This window comes from Vipera berus (genome assembly GCF_964194415.1).
Source record: "Vipera berus genome assembly, chromosome: 2".
Classification (NCBI taxonomy): Eukaryota; Metazoa; Chordata; class Lepidosauria; order Squamata; family Viperidae; genus Vipera; species Vipera berus.
The window spans coordinates 216,837,706-216,862,107 of NC_138203.1; the positions used below are offsets into that span (position 1 = coordinate 216,837,706).

The 24,402-nt window shown below is 40.7% G+C and overlaps 3 protein-coding genes across 8 annotated transcripts in view; 1 reads left to right on the top strand and 2 right to left on the bottom strand.

Annotated features, from left to right (window-relative positions):
* Nucleotides 1-1,148: 1,148 nt before the first annotated feature.
* NICN1 (nicolin 1, tubulin polyglutamylase complex subunit) lies at nucleotides 1,149-8,798 on the bottom strand. 2 transcript variants are annotated; one of them, XM_081317088.1, is made up of 6 exons: nucleotides 8,477-8,798; nucleotides 7,968-8,156; nucleotides 5,533-5,646; nucleotides 4,090-4,161; nucleotides 3,819-3,923; nucleotides 1,149-2,971 (listed from the first exon to the last, which is right to left on the bottom strand). In XM_081317088.1, exons 1-6 carry the CDS (start codon nucleotides 8,615-8,617, stop codon nucleotides 2,930-2,932), a joined length of 663 nt encoding a protein of 220 aa, XP_081173214.1. In that variant the 5' UTR covers nucleotides 8,618-8,798; the 3' UTR covers nucleotides 1,149-2,929. The 2 variants fall into 2 exon arrangements, with proteins under 2 accessions (XP_081173214.1, XP_081173213.1); XM_081317087.1 differs by lacking the exon at nucleotides 1,149-2,971 and having other exon boundaries at nucleotides 3,696-3,923.
* A 1,646-nt stretch (nucleotides 8,799-10,444) lies between these two features.
* Nucleotides 10,445-19,539, top strand: GMPPB (GDP-mannose pyrophosphorylase B). 4 transcript variants are annotated; one of them, XM_081317389.1, is made up of 10 exons: nucleotides 10,445-10,528; nucleotides 10,758-10,892; nucleotides 12,556-12,636; nucleotides 14,271-14,319; nucleotides 14,409-14,551; nucleotides 15,174-15,332; nucleotides 16,309-16,387; nucleotides 17,214-17,341; nucleotides 17,934-18,116; nucleotides 18,806-19,539. In XM_081317389.1, exons 2-10 carry the CDS (start codon nucleotides 10,764-10,766, stop codon nucleotides 18,935-18,937), a joined length of 1,083 nt encoding a protein of 360 aa, XP_081173515.1. In that variant the 5' UTR covers nucleotides 10,445-10,528; nucleotides 10,758-10,763; the 3' UTR covers nucleotides 18,938-19,539. The 4 variants fall into 4 exon arrangements, with proteins under 4 accessions (XP_081173515.1, XP_081173517.1, XP_081173514.1 ...); XM_081317388.1 differs by having other exon boundaries at nucleotides 10,463-10,673; XM_081317390.1 differs by having other exon boundaries at nucleotides 10,463-10,673; nucleotides 10,758-10,874.
* Nucleotides 19,540-19,589: 50 nt separating this feature from the next.
* Nucleotides 19,590-24,402, bottom strand: part of RNF123 (ring finger protein 123) — a 118,365-nt gene continuing 113,552 nt past the window's right edge. For both annotated transcript variants that reach the window (XM_081317386.1, XM_081317385.1), the window contains exons 39-40: nucleotides 21,532-21,617; nucleotides 19,590-21,030 (exon numbers count right to left, since the gene is read on the bottom strand). In XM_081317386.1, the coding sequence (XP_081173512.1) occupies nucleotides 20,931-21,030; nucleotides 21,532-21,617 (186 nt within the window). In that variant the 3' untranslated portion in view covers nucleotides 19,590-20,930. The remainder of the gene's footprint in view (nucleotides 21,031-21,531; nucleotides 21,618-24,402) is intronic.

The window sequence follows — 24,402 nt, forward strand, 5'->3', positions numbered from 1 at the left end:
TGTTATATATACTCTACACTGCATTTATCATTCTGATTATCCATTCATTCCATTCAGACAGTAATGGAAATGGCAAGATAGATACCCAGAATCCTAAATCTTATTCCACAGAAGAACCCTCAGAATGGCCAAGCTCCTTTCAAGATGTTTGGCTGCAAGGCATTCATCCTTGTTTATACAACTGGTTTACATAGCTCATGGTTTCTTGAATAATCCAAAATTATCTGGATGGACATACCATTCAGGCTAGTCAAACATTGCCATGATGTAGGCTTTTTTTGGTGTTGGCTTTGTGTCTATCTAGTATTTGTGATTTGTAAACTGAGATTTATAACAGTATGTTTTATGAGTCTAACCAGACTCAGAAAAAAACTCAAGTTTATTCTTGTATATCCTAACCATTAATTAGTGTACAAATCAATACATCTGGGTTCACACATCAGACTAATCCATGAATATTGGCTGAAGGACTCTAGAAACAATTTAAAGTATGTCAATAGAGATTCAGCATTCAAAATCTCTGAGAAATCAAGACATACGTCAAAGAGGGAGAAATTTCTACACCTACTGAGTTGGACTTTGAACTTCCATTGTCCCCAATCATTAGCTCAGCCATGGAAGATAGAACCCATTAACATCCACAGGATGCAAGGCTCCCGTATAAAAATAAATGCTGAAGAATAGACTAAGCTTCACTAAGCTCAGGAACGTAATCAAGAACTGCATACATCTAAGATAATCAAAAATGCTAACAGATATTATCCATTCAAATAGAGGTGAACAAAAGCACGGATTTGCTGTCATGTTTAGTACTGGCATCTTCTTGAAAAGTTAGATACGCTAGATTTTCAGCATTTGGTGTTTAAGAATTTTATACAGAGTGTAAAATTAATGAACACGATATAGACTTACTAATGACACTTTAAAGACCAATGATTAGCAAAGTGGACATTCTCCCTGGAGATCAGTCTGTCCACGGTATTGAGAATACAGGTCGCTGATTATTTACTAGTTGTTGCTTCAATAATTATTCTATTGCTGTGATAATGTTTAAAAGAAAAGAGAAGCAAAAGCATTATTTCAGAATCATATTTTCCAATAGGACATCAACATAAATGCAAAAATCACAGTTGGGGAAAAAATGAAATTACTCAGAAATAATCATTTAAAGAGTACAGTAGACAAAAGATCTATTATTACTTTTTTTATTGGGCAGATAATTTGAGACTTCATCTCATTCTTTGCTACTTTCCTTTTCATCTTTTATTTGGAAAAACTGTTCAGATAAAAATATGGCAGCAGTGTTTCCTTCCATTTCTACTCTTGGAACAGCCTATTCCTCTTTCTGCCAATAAGCAGAAGTAAATATATGTCCCCAAAAGCAGGAAACATAGCAAACCTTGGTAGACTGAAGTCAGGTTTCTCACTAATATTGGCATTAGCAACTGAGCCATCTCCACCAGATGGCTGGAAAGAATCAGCCTCAAAGCTCCCCTTTTTTGCCCCAGAAACTACACCCAAAAGCAAAGCAAAGAAATTAAGGCATGTATTCCATATGTATAAGGAACAAAAATTTACTTGCAGTCTTTAGGATCAAAAGTATTTCCTATGTGTTTACAGTGTGTCATTATACAGTACATAGCTTTTCATTTATTTGTGATCCCTTAAATATATAGAGTGCATTAGAAGTCTATTACAATCCTTTTCAACTATAAATAATTAACATAAATAACTATAAATAATAACATAAATAATATAATATACAGAAAACAGCTGTAAAGACATTCCAAAAATGCAATAGTTTTTTTTTTAAATCACACATCCCACTGCAGAAATTTATGCTGTTTTACAGCAGGGGTCTTCAAACCTGGCCCTTTTATGACTTGTGGACTTTGACTCCCAGAATTCCTCAGCCAGTGTGGAGTTGAAGTCCCCAAGTCATAAAAGGGCCAAGTTTGAAGACCCCTCTTCTACAGTTTGATCCTTCTGACAACTACAAATTATGTCCATACTATAAAAAGGATTGTTCCTCACAACAAGGAAAATGATTTTCTGTGGAAATCATACAATGCTATTCCAGTAAATAGTTAAGTCATTCAGTGGCTTGAATGAAGACACTCAAATATCCCTCTTGGTAACTGTCAAACCAACCTCCAAAAGGCATTTTTCAGCTGAGCTTTGCAGATACAATCTATCTAAAGATTTTTGACATGAGACAAAATGGACCAAACTTTCCCTTTCATTTAACCAAGTTCAACACTCATTGGACCTATGAGAAAATTAATAGCGTGTTGGGATAGAAAATGTATGATAAAACCTAGAATTCTACAACCTCCATCCCTCCAAGAATACTAGTGTCATGTTTTTAGCATGTTGCAACGTTTTCTTTTTGAAGTCTACACACATATTAAAAGACCTATGCTCTGTAATTATAAGTGAGGTAGACAGCAACATTCATCTCTGTACCTGGCATTTTTTAGAATTGCCCTTTTTTAATCTTAGACACCAATATCTGGAGTCCTTTTGTCCTTCTTACAATGTCTCAAGTCACTATTTATAAAAATGAAGGATTCCTTTCCTCCATGCCCCCAGTACCAGATTCTTGAACATATTTCATTTTGCCTTAAAAAGAAACTTATATCATGCAGCAAGGCTTGGAAAAGCAGATCAGGAGAGAAACAAACCTAATTGGGCAGTTTCAGTTTAGGTAATCTAACTTTTCAGGGTTCAGTGCAAAATATAGGCTTGAAAACCAGATTACCACAGAATCTAAATGGTTAGTTATTGGAACATGAGACGGGAACATGGAAGCAATCAAGTCTTAATCTTCCTGATCCAGTTTAATCTTCCATCTTCCTGCTCAGGCTAGGCTACAATGCAAGGATGCAGCCCTGCTTGAAATCCTTGCTTCTTCTTGTCCTGGCACCATTCAAGTATAAGAAAGCAAATTAAGGTCATAGGAGTCCTCTATCTGAAATACACATAAGAAACAATTCAACAAGTTGAGCACACTGAAGAATGCTTCCCACACCCCACCCGCACATCCCCCAAAAAATCTAATTCTTTTTTCTTCCTACCCTCTCCCTATAAGACAATACAGCCTAGGGGAAGAAAGCTGAACTTGGACTCAAGCAGTGCTTAGCTGGTCTCATCAGCCCCAACAAGCACGCTTAATGAACAGAATTGTTAAAATTTGCACCTAATACTGGAAGGACCACAGGCACAAAGATTACACCAATTCAAATCAACAGCCTAAAAGATGATGAACTTTGACCAATTACCTCTTACCTTAATCTGTGTCAAATTAATCTGAAAAAACGCTAACCCAGTCTACCTCTTACCTTAATCTGTGTCAAATTAATCTGAAAAACGCTAACCCAGTCTACGTTCCTTAAAGGGACATGTAGTGTAAATAGAAATTGCATACTAGCTGTGTAATCCCCACCCCACCCACAATCAGGATGATCATCAGTCTGTGCATTTTAGCAAGTACTAGTTCTATAGGAATTTTGATACAAGGATTTTATCATGGAAGATCTGTTGGTAAACATCTTAAAAGGAGCCTATGGATACGGAAAGGGAGGTATTTTACCCATTTGCAGTGCTTAGAGCAGACATGTCAAACTTGTGATGTCACATGACGTCATGCAACGTATCGGAACAGTTTTGCCACTGCTGGCAATGGGGTGGGCGCAGCTTCCGGATGACACGTTCAGCCCGTGGGCCGGCAGTTTGACACCCCTGGCTTAGAGGTTCTGACTATTTTTCAGTCATAACAACATTTCTAAGACAAGAAACAGAAGAACAGAGAAACTAACATCAAAGCGCCCAATCCGTGCTACTGGTTGGCTGGCTTGGAGCATCTCAGTTAAAACCCACATTTGCTGCAGTTCAGAAGACACTCTGTTGGCATCAGGAAGTCCCTGAAAGCAAAGAATAACTATTTTCAAATATGCAGTTCTCTGCTGCTTTTGCTCTTGCAAGACCAGCTCTGTCTGAAAGTCTGTTCTCTCTAGGAGCTGTCAACAATCTTCAGCCAGACTATACTTATATATCTTTACTGAGAAACATCTCAGTAATAATACTTACATCATGTAAGCTTGTTGGCTGCTCCTGAGGAGAAGGATGAGAAAGCCAAGCTGGAAAGCCTTTCTGAGGATTCTGTAAAGAGAAGAAGGCCGTTCCAGAGAAACATATAACAAAATCAGGCAGCATATACACTCCATCTTCACCATTCACTTTCCTAGAACCAGTGATCAGGAAGATTTACCTTTAAAAGTATTTATTTCAACTGTTTCCAAATATATAAAATCATTAGGAATTATGTTACTTTGCAGATAAAAGCAAGAGCTATAAAATACGTTTTTTTCCTTACCTTACCTGAAAAAACCTCCAAGGTCAGTTTTAGATTTCCACCTAGTTCATACGTTGAAATTAATACTAGGTCTTGTGCAGACTAAGTAATACAGGCAGTTACTTTCCTAAATATTACTAATTATAAATATTGTTACAATTAGTGTACTGTGAATCTGGCAGATAAAGAAGTAAATACCATACTAGCTCCTTGGATGTCAGAGATATGTGGATTAAGGTAAAACTCCCTTGAATCAAAGTTCAACTTCCGGTAGAGGGAATACATCATAGTGCAAAATGACACAAGCAAGTAACTAGCTAACAAACAAGCAAACAAATTCACTTTAATACAAGTAGTGCTTGCTTACCAACGTTCATTCAGCGACCATTAAAAGTTACAATGGTGCTGAAAAAATAACTAATGGTGATCATGCATCCCTTGTCTGCGTAACCCTTTGCCTGGTGTGTGGTCCCCCTCCCCCTTGCAGAGCAGAGAGAGAAAGGGATTGGAAGAAAGTACATCTGCTCTTCTACATGCTGAAAGCAATGCAATTACACCAGCAACCTGGGGCTGGGAAATGCAAGTGCTACACAAACAGCTTACAGTACTTCCTTGAAATTCCTTGGCATCCAATCTACTGGGGGAAGGAGGAAAAAAGTTAGCAATTCCTGCAGTCAGTCTCTGCTTGACCCTCTTCCTCACCGCAGAGTGGAGAGATTAGAGAGATTCCAAAAGAGTAAGCTGCTCTTCTACCCATCAAAGGCAATGCAACTGCAGCAGCGGGAAAGGATCAGGCAAAGGGCAGACTGAGCAAGGACCATCTGAATAAGGATGGTTGGGAACAGGTACCTCTCCAGAGGTTGTGAATCAGGACTATGAGTATCCTCAGCCAGCTAGACCAGGGGTCTTCAAACTTGGCCCTTTTATGACTAGTGGACCTCAGCTCTCAGAATTCCTCAGCCAGGCATGCTGGCTGAGGAATTCTGGGAGCTGAAGTCCACCAGTCATAAAAGGGCCAAGTTTGAAGACCCCTGAGCTAAACCAATGATATCGGATACTGCAGTAGATTTAGTTTCCCACCTTTTAAACATATTTGCAAGCCACTGCAAAGATCCTTGGAGGATTGGAACAACTGCTAAAGAAAGAACCATTATTTTGACAAAATTTTGAATACGTACCTTCTGACACAAAGAAAAAAGTTGCAGCTCCTCAATTGCAAAATGCAACCATACTGGAGAAGGCTGGCGCAGGATGAAACGCACGGCCGCCACCTGATCCACATCACAAAGCATCTAGCAAAAAAAAAATGGAAACAAAGCATTACTGGAGCATATATACCTACATAATTAACAAAAACTGGATAATGTAATTAAATTACAGTATTTCTACATATTATTATTGTGGAATTACTAGATTGGGGAACATTGCTACATTTTGCTTGGATCTAAATAAAATAACATTTTGTTTAGATCCAGGAACAAATCATCACATTCAGGAACTTCTGCTACACCATTCTATATCAGCTACAGTTTGGAAGGGGGAAAAAATCCCTAAACCAGTAGTGGGGTTAACAGGGTCCCACTGTCTCTTTAGCAGCAGCCAGCATGGCATACTCCACCTGCCCACTCCCCATCTTCCCATTGCCTTCTCTTTCCTCACCCACTGCCTATAGCCACAGTGGAACATCCTACCTATAGCATTCCCCATCACCACCCTCCAGCATCTTATCTGCACAAGAGTGAGTGTTGGCTGTGTTCCAGAATGCCCTCCTCATTCATTTTAGGCAATAAGAAAACTCAATAAACTTGACCCACTTCCCACAGAAGCTGAAATCATACTCTGCCATAAACACAGACACAAGAAGAAAAAGCAGCTAGGGCTATCAAGTAAAAATGTGTCTCCTACTTGAAAGAAAGATTATCAGAGACTGAGACAAAATATTAAAGTGCAGAGACATCACACGGAGAATAAATACACTGTCAAGGCCATAACTGTTCTACTTGTAATATGTGATTGTAAGAATTGGACAACCAGAAAGGCTGAATGAAGAAAAAAAAATCAGTGCTTTTACATTGTAATACTGGAAAAAAACTGTTAAAAAAACTGTGGACTGTACAAAGTGTATAATTTTGCTGTAAAGTTAAATGAAACTAGACTGTTCACTTGAAACATTAATAAGGAAGCTAATGCTTAAACATTTTGGATATATGATATATAATACATAAACCGTGTGGGTGCTTATGGGAGTATCTCGATACTCCCATGTTACACCACTCCTGCGCAAGCTGCATTGGCTTCCAGTTGCCCTCTGGGTGCGATTCAAGGTGCTGATAATCACCTTTAAAGCCCTACATGACTTAGGCCCGGGGTACTTGCGAGATCACCTGCTGCCAATGTCAACCTCCCATCGCCCAGTTCGCTCCCACAGAGTTGGCCTCCTCAGGGTGCCGTCGGCCAGGCAATGCCGGCTGGCGACCCCCAGGGGGAGAGCCTTCTCTGTGGGCGCGCCGACCCTCTGGAACAAACTGCCCCCGGAGCTGCGGATGGCCCCTGACCTTCGGTCCTTCCGCCGTGACCTAAAGACCTGGTTATTCCAACAAGCGGGCCTGGACTAATCATAGTTTTTAAATTTGGTTTTTTTTTATTGGTTTAAATTGTTCTTATTTCTTAATCCTCTTTTAATTTTTGTATTTATATCTTTTAACTTTTTATTGTTGTGAGCCACCCTGAGTCCTCAGGGAGAAGGGCGGCATATAAATTTAATAAACCTTAAACCTTAAACAAAAATCACTGGAGAAGATCGTGATGTTTGGAAAAACCAAAGCTAACTGAAAATCAAGCCAAAAGAAGGGAAGGTAGCTAGATACTATCACTGATGATGGAAATACAATGTAGCTATTGTTAGACTCACCTTAGTAAGTCATTCAACAGAAAACATCCTGATATTTAAAGGAGGGATACAACAATGTATGCCAGCACTGTACTTATTCAACTTATTTATCAATGATATTGTCATAGTGGGGAAAATGCCTTCGCAATAAAGGTGGGAAATAAGTAGTTCTCAGTATTTCTTTAGGGAAACAATCTACTGCTCATGTTATACTCTCAGACAAGCTTTCTGAGAGTATATTTTAAATCCTGAATGCTGAGCAGTAAAAATGGTTATATTTGAGGAGAAAATAAAAATGCACAAATGGAGAGTTAAGGAAGGCAATATAGAACAAGTTCCCTCATATTGACATTTGGGCATTCTTTTTACATCTTCAGGCAGTAAAATAAAAATAAAATTGCTCAGCTGTTGGCCAGAATAATTACATTTTGGAAGACAAATTGGGGGTGTCAAATGTCCCAAGTCCAAACCTCCCTGTTTCCTTATTTTCCTTATGCAGAAGAGATATAAGAGACTGCTACACCTCATGATGTAAAACATTTCCTAAATATATTTATTAGAATTCTTTTCTGCATGTGGAAACTGGCACATTCCCAATCAGAATACTTGTTAGGGCATTTAATTATTAGATTATTCTTGTTTCACTACCTGCTTCCAGAACTACGCTATGCCTTTGAAGCAAATGAAATTCGCCACTTCCCCAGTAGAAACTGAAATCCTTACCTGATGCCTGGAAATAGAAAAGTAGTTTTGGGAACCCTCCTCTGTATGTAAGTTAGGCATCAAACAAAAGTTACGTAGACAAGTAACCCATTTGGAAGGGCTTTCATTCCCATCATCTGCAGAACTTCGTCGCTGTACTCGAAGGGTCAAAAAGGCAGTATAGTAATTTTTGAATGCAACTGCCTGTAACTGAAATAAAAATAAAACATTGACTGAATCCATAGCAAGCGAGATTTAATAAAGTAAAAAGAATACAGAGAAAACTTTCATGAATACTTTTTGTTTCTCAGAATATCTCCAGCAATAAGTCTTTAAATAAATGTTCTGTATTGCTTATAGAAGGAAAGGGAATTTTGATTTGGAACAATCAAATGAGTTAATTAGAGATATAAATTTTGGAACAGGAATCTTCTGGCTCACAAATAACCTTAGCTATGAGAATTAAATCAATTACAACTTCTAATTTATCTGTTGTGAATCCCTGACATCTGCTTTTCTTTCACACTTACATCTGTGGTCTGTGAGTGTGGGAATGAAACATCAATCACCAGAACACCAGGCCGGCCTATTTCAGTTTTTATGTCTCCCACTTGCAGTGCTACTGGGTTCTTAATGGTGCAGGGGACTTGCTCCAATGCCATGGTCCCCATTCTGGAACAAAATAACAGCTTCAGTAAAGTGGCATACAACAATCACAACCATTATTTCACTATATTATATACAGGCTTTCTGTGCTAAAGGGATTTCTTCCATTTTCCACCCTTATTGGATGAGGAAGTTTTTGAAAATGCAAAAACTTTCATAAAAATGTTATGTTTTCTATTAATCAGAGTGTTTACCACAAAAAAAAATATTTATACACCCTTCCAGTGCTTTTCATAAAATACAAGACATTGTGCCAGGGAATCCTATTTTGTTAAGGCACCAAGTGGCTATTTCAGATAGAACAGAACAAAATAACAGAGTTGCAAGAGATCTTGGAGGTCTTCTAGTCCAGGGGTAGGCAACCTCGGCTCTTTTATGACTCATGGACTTCAACTCCCAGAATTCCTGAGCCAGCCAAGCTGGCTCAGGAATTCTGGGAGTTGAAGTCCATGAGTCATAAAAGAGCTGAGGTTGCCTACTCCTGTTCTAGTCCAACCCCCTGCTTAGGCTTGACATCCTATATATACCATTTCAGGCAAATGGTTATTCAATCTCTTCTTAAAAGCCTCCAGTGATTGAGCATTCACAACTTCTGGAAGCAAGACTTTCCACTAGTTAATTGTTCTAATCTAACAGGTATCTGATGCTGCTACTAATTATGAAAAGTTTAAATAAACCTGACAGCTAGAAATCTACGCCTCAACAATTTTCTGAAAGAATGCAAACGACCAGCTAGCTGTCTGCAAGGAGTTATAAACCACTCCCCACCCAGACAGAGCTGAAGAAGCTTCTTGGATAAGAAGCGAAGCGTCTTTAAAGAAAAACAGAAGTCCAGTTGCCTCGTGAAAAAGCACCTTCGGGACAACTTTGACCTGGATTACTGAGAATCTCCACAGACATTTACCTATCCCTTGAAGCTAAACAATGGCAACACTCCCCGACCCTGCAGACTTCCGTATTGTTAATAAGGGCAGGTGGGGGTCTTGGACAGCTTATCAAAGGCAAACGTCCTTTGCCTGCGCTAGGGGCCGAGAGACCAATGGGCAAGCCATCATCCGGGAAAGGGAGCGAACACGGGTCCGCCCGATGCCGTTGCTTCGCACGCAACTATCTTCTGCATTTGGGCAAAATTAGGGTTTAATTTGTTTTCAATATCTGCATTGTCCATTCTGTTATTTATGTCACTGTTCACCGCCCTGAGTCCTTAGGGAGAAGGGCGGTATACAAATCAAATAAATAAATAAATAAATAAATAAATAAATAAATAAATAAATAAATAAATAAATAAATAAATTTGGACCGCTACAACTCGTCTGCTCCCAGCAGCCCGAGTACAAACACGGCTCTGCCACCCTGTCTTTTCCATCCGCCTCCTTCCCGCTTGAAGCCGGGCGAGGACGGACTGCGAGGGGGCTTCCGGCGTCTAAGCTCAAGGCCACTTCCAGCACGGCCGCCCCGGCCTTACCGCCGCTGCCGAGAGGTTCCAGGAGGCGGAGCCCCTTTTCGCTAAGGTTCGCGTCGCGTTGCGAACCGCGGATGACGTACGAGGCCCGTGGGCAGGAGGCACAGGAAATCCGTCCCGGAAGGCGGGACTTGCACTTTTACTATAAGCGAAACCAGCGACGTGTCCAAGGCCGGCTCCGGCACTTTGACCTGACGCAAATGGCCGCCTGATATCCGAGCCTGCGTTGCTACGGCGACACGGTCGCTTCTTCTTGCGATTGGCCGATAAATGCGATTCTTCTCGCCCGCCATTGGAGGGGAGGAGTGATCGGCCACGTCAGACGCGCTGATTGGTCAAAGGGTTCGAACGGGAAGCGGAGCGGGGGGGGGGAGGGGAGAAATGCCGTGGACGTTCGTTCTGGCTCCCGCCAGCGGGGAGGAGTCTCGGAGTTGGCCTGAACCGGGCGCCGCGGGTGAGGGCGCGAGGTGGCACCCGGGGGAGGCTGCTCGGCGACTTGCTCTTCGGGCGGGAGACGGCGACTGGGACCCGGGCAAGCTGCTGGCAAGCTTGGCTGAACGGGACGGGGCGAGACAGCTGGCGCGAAGCGGGGCGCGCAGGCAGGTTTAAGCGTCAGCTGAGAGCGGGTCGGGGTGGGGGAGGCGTGGGCCCCGCAAAGCTGACTTTTCCTTCTTTCCGCTCAGGCCAAGATGAAGGCGCTGATCCTGGTGGGGGGCTACGGCACTCGGCTGCGACCCCTGACCCTCAGCATCCCGAAGCCGCTGGTCGAATTCTGCAACAAGCCCATCCTGTTGCACCAGGTGGAGGCCTTAGTAAAGGTAGGGTGGGGTGGGGGCTTAGACCCCCATCCTAGATGCCTCTGTATGGGACGAGTGAGTTCTTCCTGGCTTTTCCTGAGAAAGGTGTACGTTCGAAAGGCTGCCCGACGACGAGCTGAAAGTCAAAAAAAAGCAAAGCTTTTCCTTGTTGCGTTTGTGTGGGAAACCTCTACCTGTTGAATTGCTGCCTGATGCAGAGTTTTTAACGGGACGCTATTTTAAGAGAAATGCTGGGGTTTTCTGCTTGCATTTGAGAAGCTGCAGCGCAGAGTTTTCTTTGGACCCCCCCTCCTTTTTATTTTTGCATTTATTTATTTGTTAAATGTATTTGCTGCCCATCTTGCCGTGGGGCTACGCTGGGTGGCTTACAACAGTAAAACGGACATTCCGTTGGACTTAAATTGACCTGTCTTGCCATAGAGAGAAATCAAGATGTCTGATATTTTGTACTCTACTAGGAAAGAGATGAATGTGAGAATCAAGACTAAATCTGGACTTGAAGTAATAGATTTTGTCTGCTTCTGAAAGCAAAGTTGAATTTCCAACTATCACATTAGTTGTTTCTGCCTGTTGCTTAGGAAAGGCATTCATGGTAAGATTATTTTCATAGCTATGGCCTCTTATGACCACCCAGATGATTTGTTTTCCTCCTGTTCAACTGTGTCCATTTGCCTAGAAAAGCCCCTGCAGTTTTCTTGGCAAAGGTTTTCCAGAAGCGCTGCACCTTTGCCTCCTTCCCGAGGCTGAGAGACTGGTCCAAGATCACCTAGCTAGCCCAAGCTGGGATTAGAACTCGTGGTCCCCTGGTTTCTATCCTAATTCTTTAATCATTAACCAAAACTGTTTTTTTTTCTTAGATGACATTTAATATTTGTTTATACTGTACTTTTAAATCCATCTCACATCTTGCAGTACATTTATTTATTAAATGCTGGTTGGAATAAGGGTGCTTTTAGAATTTTTGATTTTTTTCTTATGAACTGATATGTCCAAATTATACTTCCTGTAAATATATACTTGAAATGTAGTACCAGTATGTAAAAAGCGGTGTCTTAATTCATATCAATCTAATCATTGTTATTTTAAGGCCAGACAGTAAAACCCAATATTGATTGTAATGATGCAATAGAATCACCTGGGTATAGGTAGATAGCATGGTCTTAAATAATGTATGTTTTAGAAGCTAAACAGCACTTTGACTTGATTGCAGAAATATTGTTATATTGGGCCCAGTTATACTGTGGCTAATGTAATTGATGCAGAATAAGTTTGTATCTAAAGCGTCTAGCTTCCATAAGAGTTTTAGTTGTGGTTTAGTTTTAGTTTTAGTTGAAAGCAAGGGCATCTGTACACACAACATGACAATAAGCAATAATCTAACTTGTTAGGTGTTGTCTAATCATGTGGCATTTTAGTTAAGTCAGTTTTCTTAGGACAGGAAACTCTGACACTGATCAAAGTCACTTCCAGAATGTTAGAATAACTCTCCAATGAGGATTCAACAGTTTCGGATTTCTCTGTCATGAGCCAATATTTCGCATTTCTAATCACTAATAAGGAGTAATTATTTGGGGATATTATAATTCTGACAATCATCTTAAACAATCCCTTGAATCAAGCCCATGCCTTCAGATCATGTTGAATGCTAATCTTTTCCTGGCAGGCAGGTGTTAATCATGTGATCCTTGCTGTGAGCTATATGTCAGAACTACTGGAGAAGGAGATGAAAGAACAAGAGCAAAGGGTAAGTGACTTGAGGTGAGCTTGTTTACATGGATGTATTGGGTAGAGTAAATCAGCTCTTTTTTGCATTTGCCCGGGTATTATTATTTTGCAGTGCAGTGATTTGTCATTTCCAGTCATTCTACGCCAGGGGTGTCAAACTCACAATGTCACGTGACATGTCGCGACTTTTTTCCCATTGCCGGCAATGGTGTGGGCACAGTTTCGCTACGATGCATCTGGCTCACGGACCAGCCGTTTGACACCCCTGTTCTACGCTCTAGTCTACTCAACAGCATTTTCCACAGGGCAATTAACAGATATGCATGTGCATACTGGTGGGTGATTAATAATTTTAGTGCTCCTGAATTAGGGAACTGATGTTTCAGCTTTAATATTTTGTTTCAATAGAAATGAATTAAGGATTTTACAGTTTAATATTTTGTCTTGGCTTGTGCAAGGAAAATGGATGATGTTGAGTTTAGCTAAATTACTTCTGTGTGCTTGAATCTTCTTAAAATAAGGATGCGATGTATGAGATTTAACTAACATATAGAGCAATATGTTGAAAAAAAGTGAAATAAGCACAACTCTTTTCATAATTCCTTATATAAGATCCCTGCTGTATAGTGTTAAAACAAGATATGTTATCTCTGGGTATTATGATACTGCTTTTCAGTAGCTTTCCATAATTGATTGTTTTGTAGATTCAGTACTTGATTTATCTTCTAGAAGTGTTAATAATGTGCAGGATTATTCTCACAGATAATGTGAAAAGAGTGACCTTGAAGATGCTGCAGTGCTCCCTTGATCGCTTACTATTCGCTATGTTCACTTAGGTTGATGGATTCAACATCTAAAAAATATCAGAATTTCCGCTAACTCTGCAGTAAAGAATTCAATCTTAATAAGTTTTTTTTATCTCACCCCTTTCTTGTATAATGTTTTAAGCAAAGTACTTTGAGCACAAATTTGGCCTTTTCCCCCCCAGTATTTGTGGTTTGTGTCTATTATTTTGAAAAAGTTGTGTCTTTTGTCATTTCACAAAATCACACATAAAATGCTTGTATTAGAAGTACTTTCTCCACTGTACTGACTGGACAATTTTTTTCCCTTTGGCTCCCTAGTTTGCCTTGCACCTTTTGGCCTGGATCCCAAGATAAGTTAACTTAACAAAAGTTCTTGAAAGAAAAGTGTCCTTTTTTTTTTCTCCAAGGAGTGCCCTGAACCCCATATTACAGCTTCTTGATGGTTATGGAATGCCATGCCTGCAGAAATGCTATATGTACCTAATTTTAAATAGACTCTGTTACCTTCAACAGACTTCTTTCCAAGTAGGAGTGCTTAGCAGTAGGGTGTTTGAATATGGTTTAAGAAATAGATAATCCAAGAACTTTGCAAGGCGGCTAGGTAGAATTCTGTTCCCTTGTCTAAATTACCTTATTAGCAGCGTTATTTGGTGTGCTTATACACTTAAATAAAGAGCAATGAGTCAACAATTTGCAGGTTGCCGTAAACCAACTGGTGATATAATTAACTTGTCCTATTTGAGAAATTTTATAAAGGCAGTTATGGACAGAGTCTCCGCCATGTACTCACAGATGCTTGCTTCTACTTTTCTTCTAACTGCATTTCCAAATTCTTCTTTGTTCTCAGCTGGGCATTCAGATTTCTCTGTCACATGAGAAGGAACCACTGGGCACAGGTAACTGTGAGTTTAGCGGTGTTTGTTGGTTATGGATGCTAAAGGGCTTATGATCAGATGGACACTGATAACTCCCGTTTCCTCCACAGCTGGCCCACTGGCACTAGCACAAGAGCTTTTGGCCGAAAATTCAGAACCTTTTTTTGTACTCAATAGCGATGTGATCTGTGATTTTCCCTTCACAGACATGGTACACTTTCACAGGCATCATGGAAAAGAAGGCACCATTGTGGTAAGTACCTGAGGATTGCATTTCATTGTTTTATGCTTTTTGAGGGTATTTTTAAATCCCTACTGCATTTGAAGCTCCCAGAAGTGTGGAGCAGGTTAGCTGGGAACACAGAAATCAAACCCTTTGGGGGGACCGTATACAATAACACATTATTATCAAAACCAAATGGAAATAAAATATACGTAAATGCAAACCCAATGCTGTACAGTCCTCTCTTTGTTAACATAGGTTGGAGTATATTTATTTTTAAAAAACTGCTAAACCTGACATCATATAACACAAGCCGGATGATAGGTGGAATATAAAACTAAAAATATTTAAGTAATGTGGTTTATTTTTGATTTAAGCTGTTACATGAATCCAGCCTTCTGGATGGTTTATGATTGTCTGATCATGTGAATTCAGCAGCGCATTGTTTATTCAATAAATCTTGGCTAAGCAAGCCATATCTTAATTGCTTGTTAGCCCCTTACAAAAAACTAAGTGTCCTTTTTTAAGACTTTGAAATGGGGTCAGAAAAAAATAGTCAAATAGGCATAGCATTTTATATTAAGAGGTGATAGGTGCTTTTTCTGATTTATGATTCACTACAACTGCATCTAATGTTGACTTTGCCTCCCAGGTCACAAAAGTGGAAGAACCCTCCAAATATGGTGTAGTAGTGTGTGAGGCAGATACTGGAATCATACATCGCTTTGTGGAGAAACCTCAGGTTTTTGTTTCGAATAAAATCAATGCTGGCATGTACATCTTAAATCCAAGTGTATTAAAGCGCATTCAGGTATGAAACAAAAAGGGTAAAATGGAGGTTTCAACGAGCTAATTTCCATTAGATGTTTTTTTTCTGATGTAATGCAGATCAAAGCCATTTTTAGATGATTCTTCCATAGTACTTAGACTCATTGGACTGTGGGAGTGGTATATTTGATTGTCATGATGTGCAGATTCTGAAATGGCTTTTCCCCTAATAGATCAGTGAGGATATCTTGCTTCAATTAGCTATTGCTTCTGATGGGAATGTTCTGAAGTCTAAAGAAATATTAGTTTATTGTGTAAATATTGGTGAGATGTTCACAGTCACTCAAAGCCTGGTCACCTCCAGATCGGACTACTTGTAGTGCACTCTATATGGGGCTGCCCTTGAAACATATCCAGAATGATGTGGCACAGGCAGTTACATGTGCTTTCAAAACAGCAGATGTCGCACTTCAGCTCTGCAAACTTTATTGGCCTCCAGGTCCAATTCCAAGGTGCTGGTTTTAAATCTTCAAAGTCCTTCACGGCATGGGAATGGGTTATCCAAGAGACTACCTATCCCCAATTACATCAGCCCATCCCATTAGGTCTGGCAGAGAAGACATGCAGTGGGTCTCAAAGGTGGGCCTTCTCTGCATGCTTTATGGAACATTCCCACCCTCCACCCCCAAAATGAGGTTAATTCTATCCCTGTTGATGTTCTGGAAGTCACTCGAGACCTGGTTGCGTCATTAGGTCTGGGGAGTCCCAGGAGACATTACCGTGGCTTAATAATTCATCCTCCCTTGGGCCTCCATTCATATTCTAATAATGATTTTGTATGTTTTTAATAGTTTTTTACATTTTTATGTTGTATTAATAGTTTTTACATTTTTTTATGTTGTATTCTGCCCAGAGTCACTTTTTGAAATGAGCGACCATATAGATTTGTTAAATAAATGCATGAGGGTTATATAGCTCCTATTGGGATGGCCACCTGAGCCCCTTTATCTTTTCCTTAGCTGCGGCCTACCTCAATTGAGAAAGAAATATTTCCTGTAATGGCAGAGGAAGGACAACTCTATGCCATGGAACTGCATGGTAAGGGAAAAGCTTAAGTACCTTTGGACTAGGATTCACAATTAGACAGTAATGTCTGTTCTCAAAACAAAAGTTTGTCTTGTTAGCCTAAGTCGGGTTCCCAATCTCGGCAACTTTTAAGACGTATGGACTTCAACTGTGGCTGGTTGTCAAATTCTGAGAGTTGAAGTCCACACGTCTTAAAAGTTGCCGAGATTGGGAATCCCTGGCCTAAGTAAATGCAGCTTTTTCTAGAAGAAACAGCTAATCAATCTTGAGGTTAATGAAAGGACATTTTAAATACCCTTAAGATGGAATATAAATTTAAACATTTGGAAAGTAAATTCTTCCGATGCTACTTTTAGAACAGGGCAACCTGCAGCCCTAGAATCACACGCAGCCTTGCCTTTTTGCACGATGAACGTATACTCACTTTTGGCCCTCAGCCAGCCAAAAAACGTTTAGGTCAGCTCTTGGCTGCTAAAAAGATTTGGGGAGGGGGTCAGTGGTGCCTCTTACGTTGATTCCTGGTGACTACCTGAATGAGTCCGTGTAATTTGCCTGGAAAGATTTAAAAAATGGATTGCCATTGTCTCCTTAGGGCTGAGAGTGACTGGTTTAACTAGAACACCAAACTGGCTTTCTCCTAAAAGATTGCCCATTGTGATTTTAAAGCAAAGGAATGTTACATATATTACAAAATAATACATAAAATTGCCAAGACTGGGAACCCCAGCCTAGAACCATTAATGCTTTCTCTGCTTCCAGACGAAGAGCCCCTTGTGTCTATGATCCCAATGAAACTCTGTTACAGATTGCCTGATTCATACACCTTCTATCACTGCAGGGTTCTGGATGGACATTGGGCAGCCAAAAGATTTCCTGACTGGCATGTGCCTATACCTACAATATTTGCGGCTGAAGCAGCCTGAGCGGTTGCATTCTGGAATGGGCTGCATGGGAAACGTACTAGTGGTAATCCCATTTTAAAAAATCATTTTCTATGGGTAGGGAAACCATCAGATGGAATAGCATTTCCATAGGGATCAATCTAGCTGAAGCAGGGCAACAGCATAAGCAAATGTTTACCAAGTACAGGTAGTCCTCAAGTTACAGCCATTCATTCAGTGACCATTTGAAATTACATCATCACAGAAAAAGGTGACTTATGACCATTTTTCACATTTACGGCCATTGCGGCATCTCACAATCACATGATCAGAATTGGGACAGTTGGCAACTGGGTCAGATTTATGATGATTGCAGTGTCCCAGGGTCATGTGATCACCTAATGCAACCTTTTGACAAGCAATGGAGAAGCCAGGTTCACTTAACCGTATTACTAACTTAATACCTGCAGCGATTCACTTAACAACTGTGGCAAGAAAGGTTGTAAAATGGGGCAAAATTCACTTAACAGCAGTCTCACTTAGCAACAGAAATTTTGGGCTCCAGATAAGTCAAGGACTACCTGTATGTAGTTCTGATCTGGGAGTAGAAGAGGGAAAGTGGAAATTATTGAGGAAGGATCATAATGCTGTCTTTCACATTAGATCTTTCATTTCAGGACCCAAGTGCCAAGATTGGATCAAACTGCAGCATTGGTCCCAATGTCACAATTGGGGCAGGAGTTGTGGTAGAGGATGGTGTTCGGATCAAACGTTGCACTGTACTAAAGGGATCACGCATCCGTTCCCACTCTTGGCTTGAATCCTGTATTGTTGGGTGGAGCTCCTCAGTGGGTCAATGGGTGAGTGAGCTCTACTTGTGCTAAAAACTAAGGGTTCTGCCCGTACAATTTAGAAAATAAGTTGGATTGCCCTTTATATATAAATACTGAAAAGGACAGTGTGATGCAATTAGATTTTTTCCCCTTTTAGAACTTTTGAAGGCCCACAGAGTCTCTCTGTTGTAGAAATTCACGAGCAAAACATTTTTTCTTAAATATGGTCAAAATGAGCACATTAAGCTTCTGCAAAGCTTTAGGCATGATTTCTTCATCCCCACTGCAGCTATTGTATGGCAGGGGTTGTGGGGGGACCTGAGAGTCTTACATAGAGGAAAACTTAGTAAGCCTCGGATATCACCCAGGGCAGGGGTAGGCAACCTTGGCTCTTTTATGACTCGTGGACTTCAACTCCCAGAATTCCTGAGTCAGCCATGCTGAGGGGAAGTTTCCAAGCTGAGCCATGCTGGCTCAGGAATTCTGGGAGTTGAAGTCCACGAGTCATAAAAGAGCCAAGGTTGCCTACCTCTGACCCAGGGCATTCTGACTTTGCTTTCCTTAGCTGCCAAGTGGCTGAGTGTAATTAACTGTTAAGAACCAATTCCTGAATACCTACGTGACTTGTATAAGCAAGTAGCTCTTTTAGCTTGAGTCTCTTAAAATATACTTTCCTAAGCTCAGCTCCTTGTAATTGCACATCATTATTTCCTCAGGTGCGGATGGAGAATGTCACTGTGTTGGGGGAAGATGTCATTGTGAACGATGAACTCTACCTCAACGGGGCCAATGTGCTGCCTCACAAATCCATTGCTGAATCAGTCCCAGAGCCTCGCATCATCATGTAGAAAGCTTGGATTGAGTGCTGGACTAACTGGAAGAACATTTTATTGGAACGACCACACTCTGTGCCTTGATGGCAAGGGACTCTGTATTGAGTTCCTCAAGTTTTTTTTCTTCCAAATACTATTTTTTCCCTCTTGCTGCTGACTTAACCTTTACATGGAATCCTAGGAGTGGACAAGACTAGGGTTGCATCATTCATGATTGGGAATGGGGTGAGCTAGGATAGGCTACTTGAGCCAGATCCACCATTGTTCTACAGTAGAGTCCAATACCTTATATTGAACAGGGACAAGTCATCTTTGCTCCAACATCTGGGATAGTATAATAGCTCATCTGTTTTGAAGATGAAAATATCCAATAGTTCTGGGAAAGGGAATGAACAGCATGTTGTATGCTAATATGCTAGGGTGGTATTTGCTGTTTATGAAGTACAAAGGCAAACAAAATGCAGTACTCTTCTATGGATCTTAATTGCCTTATAAAACTGTTTCCTTCCCTATGGTGAATAACTGGCAACTTTAGAACTTTGGACAAGGTTCTCTAATGAAATCATATTATAATGAAAACAAATGAAATTATTGTAATTAATAATGAATTCTAGGTATGTCATGTGTTGTCTACTCTTCAAGACGTGCTAATGATGAGAGCGATACGCCTTAAAATCAACTTGCTTTAATTGCTCTTTCGTGCAAGTATCCCTGCAAGTACTGTGCCAACCCTTTGCAATGCTTACCTACTTACAATCTACATCAGAAATAATATCTTGGAAATGTGGAGAATATGCATCTGACAGCTTTAAGGAATAATAATTTAATATTTTATTTTATGGAAGTAATACCCCCTTCCAGTTGGGAAGGGGAAGGGGAAGAGAGACAATCATATATGCACTTAAATTAAGTTCCTTGTTTGCTACCCTCCCCAACATTTCTGGATATAAGACACACACAGTAAATTTTTTAAAAAATCCTTGTCTGCTCCTGAATTGTACAGGCAACCTAGTGACACAGTATAGGGTGTGTGCCACAGGCACTTTCTGCTGGTGGAAGATAGCAGTGCAATAAGGTTCGCCTCTGCTGTAGCCTACAATATCACCAGTGAATATTTCTCCCAACCACTTATATAATACATGGACCAAATATTGGTCCTATTGAACCTGGTCTTTCCCATGATCAAACTCCTTGTGGTCTAGGCTGCATTTATTCTCTGTTGTATCACTACGTCCTCCCCCTCCCCCCAAAGCCTGGCCTAGCATCTGTTTTTTAGCTGCCCTTGCCTTCAAAGGAAAGGAGCCAGACGCTCGAAACAGATTAAAATTTTTAGGCAGATAGGTGCCACAATCTTTCACTCACATGCGCTGCCTTTGACTGCACAGTAGAGTATTGCTTGACAATCTCCAGAACTATCACATCAGATGCTACAGGTGAATGGTGTCTGCAGGGTATGCCCACACAAATATTTGAACCAACTCTAGCTACACATGCATTGTCAAACAGCGAAATGCTGCTGCTGTAGCAGCAGCCAGAACACACTTGGCTAGTGAGTAGCTGGACTCACGGGAGAGATGCTGGCTGCAGAGAATCCATTTTTACTCTACCATGGAGAACACCTCATCAAAGAGGATGTGTCCCAGCTACGGTACAAGATACACATCCTAGGGTAGATGCAGGATAAGAGCTATGGATTCAGGCTGAGGTAGAGAACCTGACCACGTTAAGCCCCTATGCACTTATTCCATAGGGAAAGCCCAATACCTGTTACTTTTGAGTCAATGACAGCAACAGGAAGTGTACCTAAATTCAATAGGATTGAAGTATACAATTTGGCCTGGGTGATGCATACAGATGTGTGTGTTCTGCAAGAGGTGTCGTAAAACTGAACTCAGCTGTGCTAAAAAAAAACAGCCACTTTTCACAAGATGCTCTTGGAGGGGGGGAAGAGTCTTCTGTGGGGAGAAGCTGCCCAGGCATGCGGCCCCTGCCCTGCAGGGTCCAGGCACTAGGAGGTGGCTGGTTTAATGTAGTCATCCACTCCTGTGATGGTGGCTTTGCAGAAGAAGCAGTCCTTATTGTTCATCAGGTGCTGGTTGATGCAGGCTCTAGAAAGGCAAGGGTTATATATCTGGGCTCAGATTATGCAGAAAATGGGGCACGCATATTACAAAACAAAGGTAAATAACCCTTGAAAGGTTCAGACATCCAACAGTGTGTCTATTTTGCTCTTAAGAGCTAAACAATTTTGCTCACAATTACTGTCAAAAATAAGGATACTGAAAACTTCCAATCGCTACGGCAAATCTTCCCTTCTTGCTTCTACATTTCCCCCAGGAATCAACTACCTGTATGCTTTCAAATCTATCCTCACAGTCAGAAACCTCACTTCCCTGAGTTTGAAGCAGTTGTCCAGTTCTGTTGTATAACTTCGTGGGAGTACAAGATCCTGGCTGCATAAGCAGCCGCTTAAGAGGATTGTGGGGCTTAGGTCTTTTCCAGCAGTTCAAAGGGGATTCAAATGGCTACCACTAGATTAGTTCTGGTACACAGCTGTGATGCTAGCAGGATAAAGGAGAGAAATGTCTGCTTCTGCAGGGATTACTCACTTGCATGATTTGTGGGAGCATGGCTTAAATACAGCAGAGATCGGATGCGCGTAACAGATTGGACACAAGTCTTCTTCACTAGTGGGCTGGAAAAAACAAGCACATACAAGTACCTACTCACCTTCAACAGCAGTTATCACCAACAGCCCAAGTACAAGATATCCAAAGACTGCTTTTCAGCTATTGGGAACCTTTCAAATGACCTGTTTTATAGCATCGGGCGAGTCTTTCATTTCTTTGCAAAACAAAATTTAAATATATGCTTAAGCATTTCAGAAAATTCTTTCATAGGAACAAATAGCCAGAGAGTGATTAGAATATGGATTTTGGAATGGACTAGGGCAGGGCTTTTCAACCTTTTCAGAGATTGTACCACTTTTAGGACAGGGCAATATTCGAGTACCACCAGTTGCCTAGCAGGTTGGTGTGGCCTGCTCAACACCACTCAAGACGGGTGGGTCGGAATGGAACAAGTCACAACAACTAACTCGATGTGGGGACAACTCGGTGCCCCACAAACCACGCCTCCCCAAACTGCTAGCAGCCAAGCACATGCGCACGTACACACACGCGCACACACACATTCCGGGTTTGGTGACTTTTATCCACAGAAGAAGGAGAGGGCCTTCTCCCCAAGCCCAGGCATGATTGGCAATTTGCTAGCTCAGATGTGGATACAATTTGCTTGTCATCCTTGCACAGGGGCCATGCTAATCTTCTCTGTATTGTTCCAATTTTAGCATATGTACTGCCTTGATCTTCATGGATCAAGGGAGTCGAGTCCAACCTTGCCAAACTAGGCTTCTTGTCAGTCTCAATTCTCAAATTGGACTGTGACCAAGCAAAACAAACCTTGCGTCAAAGGGTAGAGGACATCGAGAGGCAAGCGGACTTAGGTATAGCTCCGGTGTTTCTGTCTCCAGACTATTAGATATGTGTTTACATCTGTCGCGTATCTTAGTCAGTTGGAGTCAGTAAGCCACCGGAAAGCATTCTCGCTTGCACTGTGCCATGCATTTCCATCGGCCGTCCTGTACGGCAAGTACAAAAAGACACCACTGTCTGAAAGACTCTGCTCCTGTGGCTCAGGAGAGGTGGAGACCATTGGACTCCTTCGATGTTCCTTCTACAGAGCCATTCGGAAAAACCATATCCTCCTCATAATTGATAGGTATCCTGGTCGTTCGGAAATTATTTATCTCCAGTGGCTGCTTAAGGATGAGCAGGCAGAGATCACGGTGGCCAGATTCTGTGCAGCAGCATTGGGGATTCGCCAGAAACGTAAGTAATCATTTTAGATCTTTTTTAATAATCTTTTATAATTGATTTTATTACATATTTTATCCAGTTTTAGACTATACCCGTTGTATTTTTATTGTCAGGTCAGTATGATTCAGTTTTCTGAAGATAGCTTGCTTTAGATAGACTGACTGTAAAACTAGGCAGACCTTGGTCACCCACTGATTGCCTCATTGACTGTGATGTATTGCTATGCCCTCTTGTGATGGTTCTGTTTAGTTTTGTTTTATTTGGTTGTTTATGTGTGGCCTTGGGCTGTAATAATAAATTGAAATTGAAATGTGGATACAGAGAGAGAAAGAGAGAGAGATCTGCAGGGGGAGATAAATCTGGAGGGCAAAGTGCAGCCTCCATATTGGCCACTTCTACCTCTCCAAGTCCTCCTTGATTAAACATACATTATATATATATATATATATATATATATATATATATATATATATATATATATATATATATATATATATATATATATATATATATATATATATATATATATATATATATATATATATATATATATATATATATATATATATATATATATATATATATATATATATATATATATATATATATATATATATATATATATATATATATATATATATATATATATATATAAATTAAAACACAGCCAAAAAGAAAACATAGTTAAATCACTTATTACAGCTCTTTACATATTTTCTGGAAAAACCACCTTTACTGATGTTAGGAAGGAAGAGCAAGCCTTATTAAGGAATTCTTAACAGGAAGGGAATTGAAGACCCCCAAAGGTCTCGTTCTTTCTAATTTGCCTTCCCTTTGAGCCTTCAGTTCTCATTATTATCATTATGTATTTAAGAAGATCAAAGGCCTCCTCCATAGCTCAGGATACTCACTTAAAATCAGAACCCATAAAAATTTAGTTAATCCACAATACCGCTCTATGAAGAATGAAGATAATCTTTGGGCCCTGAGAGCATGCAGGTGTCAAGTCGGAATATTAGTGGCACACCTGTCAGCAACTGGAAGTGCATAGCTCCATGTACTTCCCTTTCCTGTCTCACAACTCAGTCCATACATCCTTTAATTTTCAGGCACATCTTTTTCTCATAAGCTCCTTAAAAAACCAACAAGGTATATTGTAATTAGCAGGAAAAATAAATCTAGCACTTCTGAATTCTTTCTCCAAGGGGGAAAGGAAAGTTCACAGCTTGCAGGTTGCTAGCAAAGTCATCAAAGAATGTAGCTATCGCTGCTAAAGAGAAGAATAAATAAGGAATCAATTTTGCAGCTCTCTCCTGTTACTACATCCTCTTACCTCCAGGATGTGGCCTGGGATTGCACAAGGGGCAGGGCTAAAATCCAGCCAGGTGTTCAGTACAGACCTTGCCAATGTGATTTTAATAGCCCAGGAAGGGATAGGAAAACCAGAGGAAAACTATGCCATCAATAAACCATGGTAGACTACGCTTGTTTTGCCCTATTTTGATTCTCCTCCCCAGCAGCAGCCCATCAATTTCAGAACTGCACGGCCACAAAGTTAGAGGCCTTTAGCCTCCCAATCCCTGCTTAGAGAGGGATTTGCAT